Source organism: Eurosta solidaginis, chromosome 3 (assembly GCF_040869045.1).
Source record: "Eurosta solidaginis isolate ZX-2024a chromosome 3, ASM4086904v1, whole genome shotgun sequence".
NCBI lineage: Eukaryota > Metazoa > Arthropoda > Insecta > Diptera > Tephritidae > Eurosta > Eurosta solidaginis.
Window position 1 is genome coordinate 187,872,560 of NC_090321.1, and position 15,095 is coordinate 187,887,654.

The 15,095-nt window shown below is 38.7% G+C and overlaps 1 protein-coding gene across 1 annotated transcript; it reads right to left on the reverse strand.

The window, feature by feature from the left end:
* Nucleotides 1-2: 2 nt before the first annotated feature.
* LOC137246073 (uncharacterized) lies at nucleotides 3-14,518 on the reverse strand. The gene is made up of 3 exons (XM_067777171.1): nucleotides 14,240-14,518; nucleotides 12,973-14,170; nucleotides 3-157 (listed from the first exon to the last, which is right to left on the reverse strand). The coding sequence occupies exons 1-3, from the start codon at nucleotides 14,240-14,242 to the stop codon at nucleotides 3-5; spliced, it is 1,356 nt and encodes a 451-aa protein (XP_067633272.1). The 5' UTR covers nucleotides 14,243-14,518.
* Between the last annotated feature and the right edge of the window lie 577 nt (nucleotides 14,519-15,095).

A 15,095-nucleotide genomic window follows, 5' to 3' on the forward strand; every position in this document is an offset into this window, starting at 1 on the left:
ATTTAATACACATATGACCAATAATTGCTATAGGCATTATAATTTTGTTTATGCGATTGTGTGCAATAGGAGCGTTGCACTTCACAGCAACCGGCATAGCTGGTGTCGGTCAAGAGGCAACAACGGTAACAATGCACTGGGTAAACATATTGCCATTCTATGGTGTGTGAAATAAAAAAGAGGAAACATAACAAAGTTATTAATAAAAATCAATTAAGTATAATATTTTGATATTGAGAATGTTAGTAATAATATAAAATGAGTCAATATTATACAATCTGTAAATAATTCATTATTACATAAATTATCTATCACGTATACTATAACTTTTGCAATCCTACACAGCTACATCTAAGCTAGTGGATGACTGCACTGAAATCATTAATGAACTGGAACTCAAAAACAAGGTTTTGTTAGGATGGGTTCCCGGACATCAAGGACATGAAGGTAATGAACATGCGGATTACCTAGCAAAGCAGGGTGCTATAGCAGCATTCTATGGTCCAGAGCAGGGGCGTAGCGACGGGGGTTTAATTTGCCTAACGACCATCTGCATTAGACTGGGTCGAGTTATTAACCTATATCGCGCCATGGATTTTTCGATAGATTTGGGCTCAGAAAAAAAAGTTCCACTTCGCATACCCAAAAAATTAATTTTTGAGCCTGCAAAATTTCAACAATTTTTTTGATGTTTTATGCATTTTTTTCATTTTCAAGGCTCCAAATAATTGAGGCAATTTAGATTTAAATTGAGTGGTGTTCATACAACCCAATTTAGCATACACAATAGTAATTTGATAGCTGGTTGGCTCATCTCTACAGCAACATCGTACTTTTGTTTAGACTGTCAAAATGCGCTTGTTGGTATTAGGCGAATGGAATGAAAACATAAAACTTTGAAATTTTTGTGTGTTGTAAGAAAATGTGTTCAATGCTTTAGTTTCATTTTAAGTTTGCCATCTTCTTTTGACAATCCGTACTCCAGTGAAATGAAAAAAATGAAATCAGCTGATGAGATGAGCCAAACATATAGTTGAGCCATACGTAACTGACGTATAAATCCACACAATAAACACTAGGGCGGGTCGATTTAAAAATCGCTCGTTGCTCTGTGAAAATCGTATTCTAGGGATCAAAATAAGAAATTCTGCCGAAGGAACCATACCTCTAAAATGAATTCTGATGTCCCCCCTTTGGGTCGAACTTTTGGGTAGGGGCAATTTCAATTCTACCTGCTGTGTCTTGTGGTGGCTTAAAAAAACAACACAAGCGATTTTACGATCTGCAATTGTGTCACAGTGATACCTTCATTTTTTAAAACGGTAGAATAAAAAACCCACACAACTATGTTTACGACATGCAAATGCATCACAGTGATGCCTTGGCTTTCTAATATTTTTATACTCAGTTGAGCAGAGCTCACAGAGTATATTAAGTTTGATTGGATAACGGTTGGTTGTACATATATAAAGGAATCGAGATAGATATAGACTTCCATATATCAAAATAATCAGGATCGAAAAAAAATTTGATTGAGCCATGTCCGTCCGTCCGTCCGTCCGTCCGTTAACACGATAACTGGAGTAAATTCTGAGGTATCTTGATGAAATTTGGTATGTAGATTCCTGGGCACTCATCTCAGATCGCTATTTAAAATGAACGATATCGGACTATAACCACGCCCACTTTTTCGATATCGAAAATTTCGAAAAACCGTAAAAATGCGATAATTCATTGCCAAAGGCGGTTAAAGCGATGAAACTTGCCAAATGGGTTAACGTTATGACACAGAATAGAAAATTAGTAAGATTTTGGACAATGGGCGTGGCACCGCCCACTTTTACAAGAAGGTAATTTAAAAGTTTTGCAAGCTGTAATTTGGCAGTCGTTGAAGATATCATGATGAAATTTAGCAGGAACGCTACTACTATTACTATATATGTGCTAAATAAAAATTAGCAAAATTGGATGAAGAACACGCCCACTTTTTAAAAATTTTTTTTTTAAATTCAAATTTTAACAAAAAATTTAATATCTTTACTGTATATAAGTAAATTAAGTCAAAATTCAACTCCTGTAATGATATGATGCAACAAAATACAAAAATAAAAGACAATTTCAAAATGGGCGTGGCTCCGCCCAGTTTCATTTAGTTTGTCTAGAATACTTTTAATGCCATAGGTCGAACAAAAATTTACCAATCCTTCTCAAATTTGGTAGGGACATAGACTCTATGACGGTAACTGATCTTCGTGAAAATGGGCGAAATCGGTGGAAGCCACGCCCAGTTTTTATACACAGTCCACCGTCTGTCCTTCCGCTCGGCCGTTAACACAATAACTTGAGCAAACAACGATATATCTTTACTAAACTTAGCCTACCTACTTATCTGAACTCACTTTATCTTGGTATAAAAAATGGCCGAAATCCGACCATAACCACGTCCACTTTATCGATATCGAAAATTACGAAAAATGAAAAAAATGCCATAATTCTATACCAAATACGAAAAAAGGGATGAAACATGGTAACTGGATTGATTTATTGACGCAAAATATAACTTTGGAAAAAACTTTGTAAAATGGGTGTGACACCTACCATATTAAGTAGAAGAAAAGGAAAAAGTTCTACAAGGCGAAATCAACAGCCCTTGGAATCTTGGCAGGAATACTGTTAGTGGTATTGCATATATAAATAAATTAGCAGAACCCGACAGATGATTTTCTGGATCACCTGGTCCACATTTTGGTCGATATCGCGAGAACACCTTCATATATACATCTAAGGGCCACTCGCTTTTAAAACCCTCATTAATACCTTTAATTTGATATCCATATCGTACAAACACATTCTAGAGTTACCCGGCCCACCCTAATGGTGATATCTCGAAAAGGCGTCCACCTATAGACCTAATGCCCACTCCCTCTTAAAATGCTCAGTAACACCTTTCGTTTGATACCCATATCGTACAAACATTCTAGAGTCACCTCTGGCCCACCCTAATGGCGATATCTCGAAAAGGCGTCCACCTATAGACCTAATGTCCACTCCCTCTTAAAATGCTCAGTAACACCTTTCGTTTGATACCCATATCGTACAAACATTCTAGAGTCACCTCTGGCCCACCCTAATGGCGATATCTCGAAAAGGCGTCCAGCTATAGACCTAATGTCCACTCCCTCTTAAAATGCTCAGTAACACCTTTTGTTTGATACCCATATCGTACAAACATTCTAGAGTCACCCTTGGTCCACCTTTATGGCGATATCTCGAAAAGGCGTCCACATATAGAACTAAGGATTACTCCCTTTTAAAATACTCATTACCACCTTTCATTTGATACCCATATCGTACAAACACATTCTAGAGTCACCCCTGGCCCACCTTAATGGCGATATCCGCCTAAAGGCGTCCACCTATAGACCTAATGCCCACTCACTCTTAAAATGCTCAGTAACACCTTTCGTTTGATACCCATATCGTACAAACATTATAGAGTCACCCCTGGCCCACACTAATGGCGATATCTCGAAAAGACGTCCACCAATAGACCTAATGCCCACTCCCTCTTAAAATGCTCAGTAACCCCTTTCGTTTGATACCCATATCGTACAAACACATTCTAGAGTCACCCCTGGCCCTCCCTAATGACGATATCTCGAAAAGGCGTCCACTTATAGACCTAATGCCCACTCCCTCTTAAAATGCTCAGTAACACCTTTCGTTTGATACCCATATCGTACAAACATTCTAGAGTCACCCTTGGTCCACCTTTATGGCGATATCTCGAAAAGGCGTCCACCTATAGAACTAAGGATTACTCCCTTTTAAAATACTCATTACCATCTTTCATTTGATACCCGTATCATACAAACACATTCTAGAGTCACCCCTGGCCCACCCTAATGGCGACATTTCGAAAAGGCGTCCACCTATAGACCTATTGCCCACTCCCTCTTAAAATGCTCAGTAACACTTTTCGTTTGATACCCATATCGTACAAACAAATTCTAGAGTCAGCCCTGGTCCACCTTTATGGCGATATCCCTAAATGGCGTCCATCCGTAGAACTATGGCCTACTCTCTCTTAAAATACTCTTTAATACCTTCCATTTGATACACATGTCATACAACCATATTCCAGGGTTCCCTAGGTTCATTTTCCTACATGGTGATTTTCCTTATTTTGTCTCCATAGCTCTCAACTGAGTATGTAATGTTCGGTTGCACCCGAACTTAGCCTTCCCTACTTGTTTATACTCAGTTGAGCAGAGCTCACAGAGTATATTAAGTTTGATTGGATAACGGTTGGTTGTACATATATAAAGGAATCGAGATAGATATAGACTTCCATATATCAAAATAATCAGGATCGAAAAAAAATTTGATTGAGCCATGTCCGTCCGTCCGTCCGTCCGTTAACACGATAACTTGAGTAAATTTTGAGGTATCTTGATGAAATTTGGTATGTATATTCCTGGGCACTCATCTCAGATCGCTATTTAAAATGAACGATATCGGACTATAACCACGCCCATTTTTTCGATATCGAAAATTTCGAAAAACCGAAAAAATGCGATAATTCATTGCCAAAGGCGGATAAAGCGATGAAACTTCGTACGTTGTTTGATGTTATGACGTAGAATAGAAAATTGGTAAGATTTTGGACAATGGCCGTGGCACCGCCCACTTTTACAAGAAGGTAATTTAAAAGTTTTGCAAGCTGTAATTTGGCAATCGTTGAAGATATCATGATGAAATTTGGCAGGAACGTTACTACTATTACTATATATGTGCTAAATAAAAATTAGCAAAATTGGATGAAGAGCACGCCCACTTTTTAAAAAAAAAAATTTTTTAATTCAAATTTTAACAAAAAATTTAATATCTTTACTGTATATAAGTATATTAAGTCAGAATTCAACTCGAGTAATGATATGATGCAACAAAATACAAAAATAAAAGAAAATTTAAAAATGGGAGTGGCTCCGCCCATTTTCATTTAGTTTGTCTAGAATACTTTTAATGCCATAAGTCGAACAAAAATTTGCCAATCCTTCTTAAATTTGGTAGAGGCATAGACACTATGACGGTAACTGTTTTCTGGGAAAATGGGCGAAATCGGTGGAAGACACGCCCAGTTTTTAAACACAGTCCACCGCCTGTCCTTCCGCTCGGCCCTTAACACAATAACTTGAGCAAAAACCGATATATCTTTACTAACCTTAGCGCACGTACTTAACTGAACTCAGTTTATCTTGGTATAAAAAATGGCCGAAATCCGACCATAACCACGCCCACTTTATCGATATCGAAAATTACGAAAAATGAAAAAAATGCCATAATTCTATACCAAATACGAAAAAAGGGATGAAACATGGTAATTGGATTGCTTTATTGACGCAAAATATAACTTTGGAAAAAACTTTGTAAAATGGGTGTGACACCTACCATATTAAGTAGAAGAAAATGAAAAAGTTCTACAAGGCGAAATCAACAGCGTTTGGAATCTTGGCAGGAATACTGTTAGTGGTATTGCATATATAAATAAATTATCAGTAACCGACAGATGATTTTCTGGATCACCTGGTCCACATTTTGGCCGATATCGCGAAAACGCCTTCACATATACATCTAAGGGCCACTCGCTTTTAAAACCCTCATTAATACCTTTAATTTGATATCCATATCGTACAAACACATTCTAGAGTCACCCCTGGCCCACCCAAATGGCGATATCTTGAAAAGGCGTCCACCTATAGACCTAATGCCCACTCCCTCTTAAAATGCTCAGTAACTCCTTTCGTTATTTACCCATATCGTACAAACATTCTAGAGTCAGCCCTGGCCCACCCTAATGGCGATATCTAAAAAAGGCGTCCACCTATAGACCTAATGCCCACTCCCTCTTAAAATGCTCAGTAACACCTTTCGTTTGATACCCATATCGTACAAACATTCTAGAGTCACCCTTGGTCCACCTTTATGGCGATATCTCGAAAAGGCAATCGAAAAGGATTACTCCCTTTTAAAATACTCATTACCACCTTTCATTTGATACCCATATCGTACAAACACATTCTAGAGTCACCCTGGCCCACCCTAATGGCGATATCTCAAAAAGGCGTCCACCTATAGACCTAATGGCCACTCCCTCTTAAAATGCTCAGTAACACCTTTCGTTTGATACCCATATCGTACAAACATTCTAGAGTCACCCCTGGCCCACCCTAATGGCGATATCTCGAAAAGGCGTCCACCTATAGACCTAATGCCCACTCCCTCCTAAAATGCTCAGTAACACCTTTCGTTTGATACCCATATCGTACAAACATTCTAGAGTCACCCCTGGCCCACCCTAATGGCGATATCTCAAAAAGGCGTCCACCTATAGACCTAATGCCCACTCCCTCTTAAAATGCTCAGTAACACCTTTCGTTTGATACCCATATCGTACAAAGATTCTAGAGTCACCCTTGGTCCACCTTTATGGCGATATCTCGAAAAGGCAATCGAAAAGGATTACACCCTTTTAAAATACTCATTACCACCTTTCATTTGATACCCATATCGTACAAACACATTCTAGAGTCACCCTGTCCCACCCTAATGGCGATATCTCGAAAAGGTGTCCACTTATAGACCTAATGCCCACTCCCTCTTAAAATGCTCAGTAACACCCTTCGTTTGATACCCATATCGTACACACATTCTAGAGTCACCCCTGGCCCACCCTAATGGTGATATCTCGAAAAGGCGTCCACCTATAGACCTAATGCCCACTCCCTCTTAAAGTGCTCAGTAACACCTTTCGTTTGATACCCATGTCGTACAACCACATTCTAGAGTCACCCCTGGCCCACCATAATGGCGATATCTCGAAAAGGCGTCCACTTATAGACCTAATGCCCACCCCTCTTAAAATGCTCAGTAACACCTTTCGTTTGATACCCATATCGTACAAACATTCTAGAGTCACCCTTGGTCCACCTTTATAGCGATATCTCGAAAAGGCTTCCTTCCACCTATAGAACTAAGGATCACTCCCTTTGAAAATACTCATTAACACCTTTCATTTGATACCCATATCGTACAAACACATTCTAGAGTCACCCCTGGCCCACCCTAATGGCGATATCTCGAAAAGGCGTCCACTTATAGACCTAATGCCCACTCCCTCTTAAAATGCTCAGTAACACCCTTCGTTTGATACCCATATCTTACAAACATTCTAGAGTCACCCCTGGCCCACCCTAATGGCGATATTTCGAAAAGGCGTCCACCTATAGACCTAATGCCCACTCCCTCTTAAAGTGCTCAGTAACACCTTTCGTTTGATACCCATATCGTACAAACACATTCTAGAGTCACCCCTGGCCCACCCTAATGGCGATATCTCGAAAAGGCGTCCACCTATAGACCTAATGCCCACTCCCTCTTAAAGCGCTCAGTAACACCTTTCGTTTGATACCGATATCGTACAAACACATTCTAGAGTCACCCCTGGCCCACCTTAATGGCGATATCTCTAAAGGCGTCCACCTATAGACCTAATGCCCACTCCCTCTTAAAATGCTCAGTAACACCCTTCGTTTGATACCCATATCTTACAAACATTCTAGAGTCACCCCTGGCCCACCCTAATGGCGATATCTCAAAAAGGCGTCCACCTATAGACCTAATGCCCACTCCCTCTTAAAGTGCTCAGTAACACCTTTCGTTTGATACCCATATCGTACAAACACATTCTAGAGTCACCCCTGGCCCACCCTAATGGCGATATTTCGAAAAGGCGTCCTCCTATAGACCTAATGCCAACTCCCTTTTAAAATGCTCAGTAACACCTTTCGTTTGATACCCATATCGTACAAACATTCTAGAGTATCGCTTGTCCCACCCTAATGGCGACATCTCGAAAAGGCGTCCACCTATAGACCTAATGCCCACTCCCTCTTAAAGCGCTCAGTAACACCTTTCGTTCGATTCCCATATCGTACAAACACATTCTAGAGTCGCCCCTGGTTCACCTTTATGGCGATATCTCGAAACGGTGTCCACCTATGGAACTAAGGATCACTCCCTTTGAAAATACTCATTAACACCTTTCATTTGATACCCATATCGTACAAACATATTCTAGAGTCACCCCTGGTCCACCTTTATGGCGATTTCGCGAAAAGGCGTTCACCTATAGAACTAAAGCCCATTCTCTTTTAAAATACTCATTACCACCTTTCATTTGATACCCATATCGTACAAACACATTCTAGAGTCACCCCTGGCCCACCTTAACGGCGATATCTCGAAAAGGCGTCCACCGATAGACCTAAGGCCCGCTCCCTCTTAAAATGCTCAGTAACACCTTTCATTTGATACCCATATCGTACAAACAAATTCTTGAGTCAGCCCTGGTCCACCTTTATGGCGACATCCCTAAATGGCGTCCATCCATAGATCTATGGCCTACTCTCTCTTAAAATACTCTTTAATACCTTCCATTTGATACACATGTCATACAACCCCATTCCAGGGTTACCCTAGGTTCATTTTCCTACATGGTGATTTTCCTTATTTTGTCTCCATAGCTCTCAACTGAGAATGTAATGTTCGGTCACACCCGAACTTAGCCTTCCTTACTTGTTTTTTTTTTAATTTCTTTTCTATTACTAAGTTAATTTTTCATTTACATATGTTCTGACTAAATAAATTTCTAAAGATAAAATAAACTCCAAAAAGAACAAGTAAGGAAGGTTAAGTTCGGGTGTAACCGAACATTACATACTCAGTTGAGAGCTATGGTGACAACATAAGGGAAAATAACCATGTAGGAAAATGAACCGAGGGAAACCCTGGAATGTGTTTGTATAACATGTGTATCAAATGAAAGGCATTAAAGAGTATTTTATGAGGGAGTGCGCCATAGTTCTATAGGTGGACGCCATTTAGGGATATAGCCATAAAGGTGGATCAGGGTTGACTCTAGAATGCGTTTGTACGATATGGGTATCAAATGAAAGGTATTAATAAGTATTTTAAAAGGGCGTGGACCTAAGTTCTATAGATGGACGCCTTTTCGAGATATCGCCGTAAAGATGGACCAGGGGTGACTCTAGAATGCGTTTGTACGATATGGGTATCAAATGAAAGGTGTTAATGAGCATTTTAAAAGGGAGTAATCCTTAGTTCCATAGGTGGACGCCGTTTCGAGATATAGCCATAAAGGTGGACCAGGGGTGACCCTAGAATTTGTTTGCACAATATGGGCATCAAACTAAAGGTGTTAATGAGTATATTAAAAGGGAGTGGGCCTTAGTTCTATAGGTGGACGCCGTTTCGAGATATCGCCATAAAGGTGGGCCAGGGGTGACTCTAGAATTCGTTTGTGCAATATGGGTATCAAACGAAAGGTGTTAATGAGTATTTTTAAAAGGGAGTGGGCCTTCGTTTTATAGGTGTTCGCCTTTTCGAGATATCGCCATAAAGGTGGACCAGGGGTGACTTTAGAATTTGTTTGTATGATATGGGTATCAAATGAAAGGTGTTAATGATTATTTTAAAAGGGCGTGGGGCTTAGTTCTATAGGTGGACCCCTTTTCGAGATATCGTCATAAAGGTGGACCAGGGGTGACTCTAGAACTCGTTTGTGCAATATGGGTATCAAACGAAAGGAGTTAATGAGTATTTTAAGAGGGAGTGGGCCTTAGTTCTATAGGTGGACGCCTTTTCGAGATATCGCCATAAGGATGGACCAGGGGTGACTCTAGACTTTGTTTGTACGATATGGGTATCAAATGAAAGGTGTTAATGAGTATTTTAAAAGGGAGTAATCCTTAGTTCCATAGGTGGACGCCGTTTCGAGATATCGCCATAAAGGTAGGCCAGGGGTGACTCTAGAATTCGTTTGTGCAATATGGGTATCAAACGAAATGAGTTAATGAGTATTTTAAGAGGGAGTGGGCCTTTCTGGACCAGGGGTGACTTTAGACTTTGTTTGTACGATATGGGTATCAAATGAAAGGTGTTAATGAGTATTTTTAAAAGGGAGTGGGCCTTCGTTCTATAGGTGTTCGCCTTTTCGAAATATCGCCATAAAGGTGGACCAGGGGTGACTCTAGAATGAGTTTGTACGATATGGGTATCAAATTAAAGGTATTAATGAGAGTTTTAAAAGGGAGTGGTGGTAGTTGTATATGTGAAGGCGTTTTCCAGATATCGACCAAAATGTGGACCAGGGTGACCCAGAACATCATCTGTTGGATACCGCTAATTTATTTATATATGTAATACCTGCTAAGATTTTAAGGGTTTTTTATTTCGCCCTGCAGAACTTTTTCATTTTCTTCTACTTAATATGGTAGGTGTCACAACCATTTTATAAAGTTTTTTCTAAAGTTATATTTCGCGTCAATAAAACAATCCAATTACCTTACCATGTTTCATCCCTTTTTTTCGTATTTGGTATAGAATTATGGCATTTTTTTCATTTTTCGCAATTTTCGATATCGAAAAAGTGGGCGTGGTCATAGTCGGATTTCGTTCATTTTTCATATCAAGATAAAGTGGGTTCAGATAAGTACGTGAACTGAGTTTAGTAAAGATATATCGATTTTTGCTCAAGTTATCGTGTTAACGGCCATGCGGAAGGACAGACGGACGACTGTGTATAAAAACTGGGCGTGGCATCAACCGATTTTGCCCTTTTTCACAGAAAACAGCTAACGCCATAAAATCTATGCCCCTACCAAATTTCAAAAGGATTGGTTAATTTTTGTTCGACTTATGGCATTAAAAGTATCCTAGACAAATTAAATGAAAAAGGGCGGAGCCAAGCCCATTTTTAAATTTTCTTTTATTTTTTTTTATTTTTTTTAATTTTTTTTTTTAAAGTGGGCGTGATCCTTCTCCGATTTTGCTAATTTTTATTAAGCGTACATACAGTAATAAGAGTAACGTTCCTGCCAAATTTCATCATGATATCTTCAACGACTGCCAAATTACAGCTTGCAAAATTTTAAATTACCTTCTTTTAAAAGTGGGCGGTGCCACGCCCATTGTCCAAAATTTTACTAATTTTCTATTTTGCGTCATAAGTTCAACTCATCTACCAAGTTTCGTCGCTTTATCGGTCTTTTGTAATGAATTATCGCACTTTTTCGGTTTTTCGAAATTTTCGATATCGAAAAAGTGGGCGTGGTTATAGTCCGATATCGTTCATTTTAAATAGCGATCTGAGATGAGTGCTCAGGAACGTACACACCAAATTTCATCAAAATACCTCAAAATTTACTCAAGTTATCGTGTTAACGGACGGACGGACGGACGGACGGACATGGCTCAATCAAATTTTTTTTCGATCCTGATTATTTTGATATATGGAAGTTTATATCTATCTCGATTCCTTTATATATGTACAACCAACCGTTATCCAATCAAACTTAATATACTCTGTGAGCTCTGCTCAACTGAGTATAAAAAACATAGGCATTTCAAAGTGGGATTTTTCAAAATTTACCCCTACGACCCAAAGGGGGGACATCAGCATTCATTTTAGAGGTATGATTCCTTCGGCAAAGTTTCTTATTTTGATCCCTAGAATATGATTTTCACAGAGCAATGGGCGATTTTTTTGCCTCCCCACAAATCGACCCGGCATAATAAACACACTTGAAAAGGTTGCATTTGCAGTTTGAAACAATTTATTACGAAATTTTTTTTAAATTGGCAATATATTATTACAATTTATTATATGATAAGTTGCGTAATAAATTGCCCAAATGATATAAATTGCCAATTTGGTGTGTGTTTGTACATAGTATAACCTTCGAACCTATTTTAGGCCGAGCCTCTCTTCCAATTTGCATCGTGCTCCTTTAAATTTTTCTTACAAATTGGCAGGACGGGACCTACTTGTTTTATGCCGACTCCGAATGCCATCTGCAAGGCAGATGAGTTTTCACTGAGAGCTTTTCATGGCAGAGGTACACTCGGAGTGCTTGCCAAACATTGCCGAGGGCGACCACGTTAGAAAAATTTTCTTCTAATTGAAAAAACTTGGTTCTAAAATATTGATGTTGCTTTGCCCGGGGGTGAACCCAGGATATTCGGTGTGGTAGAAGGCACGATACCATCATACCACGGCGGCCGCTATAGTATTTAAGGGAAGAAACATTCGTGTGAAAAATCAAATTTCAATGAAGGCAAGGAAAAATTTATTTACGATTATGAGTCATGCTATGAAGTTTAGATAAGGTTGAAAGAGGCCGGTCAATAAGACCTCACATATCCTGAATTTGTCGATATTGTTATCAGAATTTGTTTGACGACCAAACGTAAGAACCCAGTCAGGTGCCAGAACTTATGTTATAGAATAAATCTGTTCTTTTAAAATTTATTAACATATTTACTGTAAGCCGTACATACTTCCAAAGACCTTGACATTTTTTCGAAATAAGGAAAAAGTATGTTTGATCAAAGCTTAATTTGATGTTTGCTAAACAGAGCGACTTAATATAAAATATTTCCAGCTATGATTACGATTTTAAAGATTTTTTGAGTATCCTCCTCAGTAAATGATTTTTTTTCTGTAGCTGAGCAATTCCAGATCAGGACGCTTTACAATCTCCCGCTATCAAAAAAAAAAAGAAAAATCAAAGCGTCATGCTGATGCTGCCCTTTTGTCGGTTGGGCCGATATGGTGGCTATGTGATGCCAACAAACAACATTATAAAACGCCTTATTGACTCTGACCGAGTTTAAAATAATATAGAATTAAAATTATTGAAAAAACCTTGGCAGCAGTTTTTGATTACAAAGTCAAATTCAAGTCTACCACAGGCAGACGATCAAGGCAGACTAACAATTGCCGCAAATACATACCAATACTTCTGCATTGTCAATGAAAACATATACATCAAACGCACACAGACATACTAACAAACACACATACATAAAAAGATGTACTTATATACTTACTTCCACAAAACCATTGTAAATAAGATGCACCACGCTGAGATTTATAATAGCACCGATTCTGATTCGAGTTTGGCGAGTAGGCAGGTTTTGACGGTTTTTGAGGCTTCACCGGCACATATGGATTCCATGGGATGGCTGGAGTATATGGTGGATAGCCAGGATGTTTTGTAGATATATATGGTGGTTTAGTGGGATTAATAGCTGGAAATGTTGGAAAGGATGACGTTTGTGGTTTTGTTGTAATTATTATAGGTTTGGCAGTTGTTGTAGTTGTTCTAATGGCAGGTGTGGTTCTAGGCGTTGTTCTTGTTGTTGTTGACCTTGTTGCAATAGTAGTAGTAGGAGTAGTTATTGTAAAAGCTGTCGTAGGTCTCCTGGTTGTTGTTGTAGTCGGTCTTACTGTGGTAGTCGTAGTAGTTGTAAACGGAGTTGTTGATTTTCTTGTTGTGGTTGTTGGTGGCACCTCTGTTGTAGTTTTTGTCGTTGTAGTAGGCTTTTCTGTTGTGGTTGTGGTAGTGGTAGGCTTTTCAATTGTAGTTGTGGTTGTAGTAGGCTTCTCCGTTGTTGTAGTTGTTGTTGCTGTTGTGGTGGTGGTGGTAGTTGTAGTTGACTCTTTTGTTGTTCTTGTAGGCCTTTCTGTTGTTGTTGTTGTTGTAGGTTTTTCTGTTGTTGTTGTTTCAAGCTTTTCTGTTGGCGTAGTAGTGGTACTAGGCTTTTCAGTTGTACTTGTAGTTGTGGGCTCCTCAGTGGTTGTTGTACTGGTAGTATTTGTTGTTGTTGTTGGCTCTTCTGTAGTCGTAGTCGTTGTTATGAGCTTACCTGTAGTTGTCGATATCGTTGTAGGATTTTCTGTTGTCGTTGTATTTGGAACATCTGTTATTGCCTCAGTAGGCACAAGCATCCTTTCTGTTGTTGTTTGAAGCCCTGTTATGGCTTCAGTTTGCACAGGAATACTTTCTGTTGTTGTTGGCGCTTCTGTTATGGGTTCAGTTTGCACAGGAAGACTTTCTGTTGTTGTTGGCGCTTCTGTTATGGGTTCAGTGAACACTGTGGACGCCTCTGTTGTGGTTTGGACATTTGTTATTGCCTCAGTGACTAATGTTGTTGCTGGTTCAGGTTCTAAAGTATTCGGTTCAAAATCTTGTGCCAAAACAATACTCAAAAGTGTAAGACCAATAAATATTAAACGAACAATTGCCTTTTAAAGAAGAAATTCGAAATACTAATTAATTAAGATAATCTAAATAAATTGTTGCACTTAAATTACCATTTTATTGCCAAGTGAAACATTCGCTTTTTAATCGTTTTTATATTGCAACACTATTTTATTTTTTTTTTATTAAATTTATTGTTTGCTTCCGTTTGTTTTAGAAGCGTCTTCTCACTAGCACAATTTCTTTTCTACTGGCTCACAAGCCAGCTGTCATATTGTATATTTAAGCTCCTCGTTGTTTCTTTGGGTGGCAAAGTTGACATGGCTGAGTGGAATGCGAAACAACGAAAGATGATCGTTTTCATTCATATAATCGAGCAGCAGTACATCATACAAGTTCGCTAATACATTTATTTATTATTAAATAACCGCCTGCATTTTAGTGCAAATTCCACGATCAAAGCAGCGAACTAAAACTGATAACTCGCGGTTTCCTTAACAAAATGCCTTGAAATATCAACAACTTTCGTATGTAGTAGATAGTAGTATGAAGTTCTAAAGTGAAAAATTAGACTAGTCACAAAAGCAGATATTCCAGATATTCCAATTATATTTTAGAAACCTCAGTTTTATTAAAGCATGGTCAAAAGTATTTGACATTTTTTAAATATATTCCAGATTTAAGTCAAAAATCACAAACTTATAGCAAGTAATTAACTTCATACTGAAAAGGCTTCGGAATTATCCTACAAATTCAGTCCTAGTTAGAGCTGTAGACCGCGCTTAGAAAGCCCAACAGATGTTTCTTATCTATTGAACAAATTAGAAAAACCAACAGCTAGTGTTGATTGCCATTAGTAGGGGGAATAGAAACTCGCCATCAGCATACCGGTCATAATACATGACCTATCAGTAAAGTTATATCAAAATCAAGCGAGTTGTCTTCTTTGCAACTTTAGATGTGAGAAAC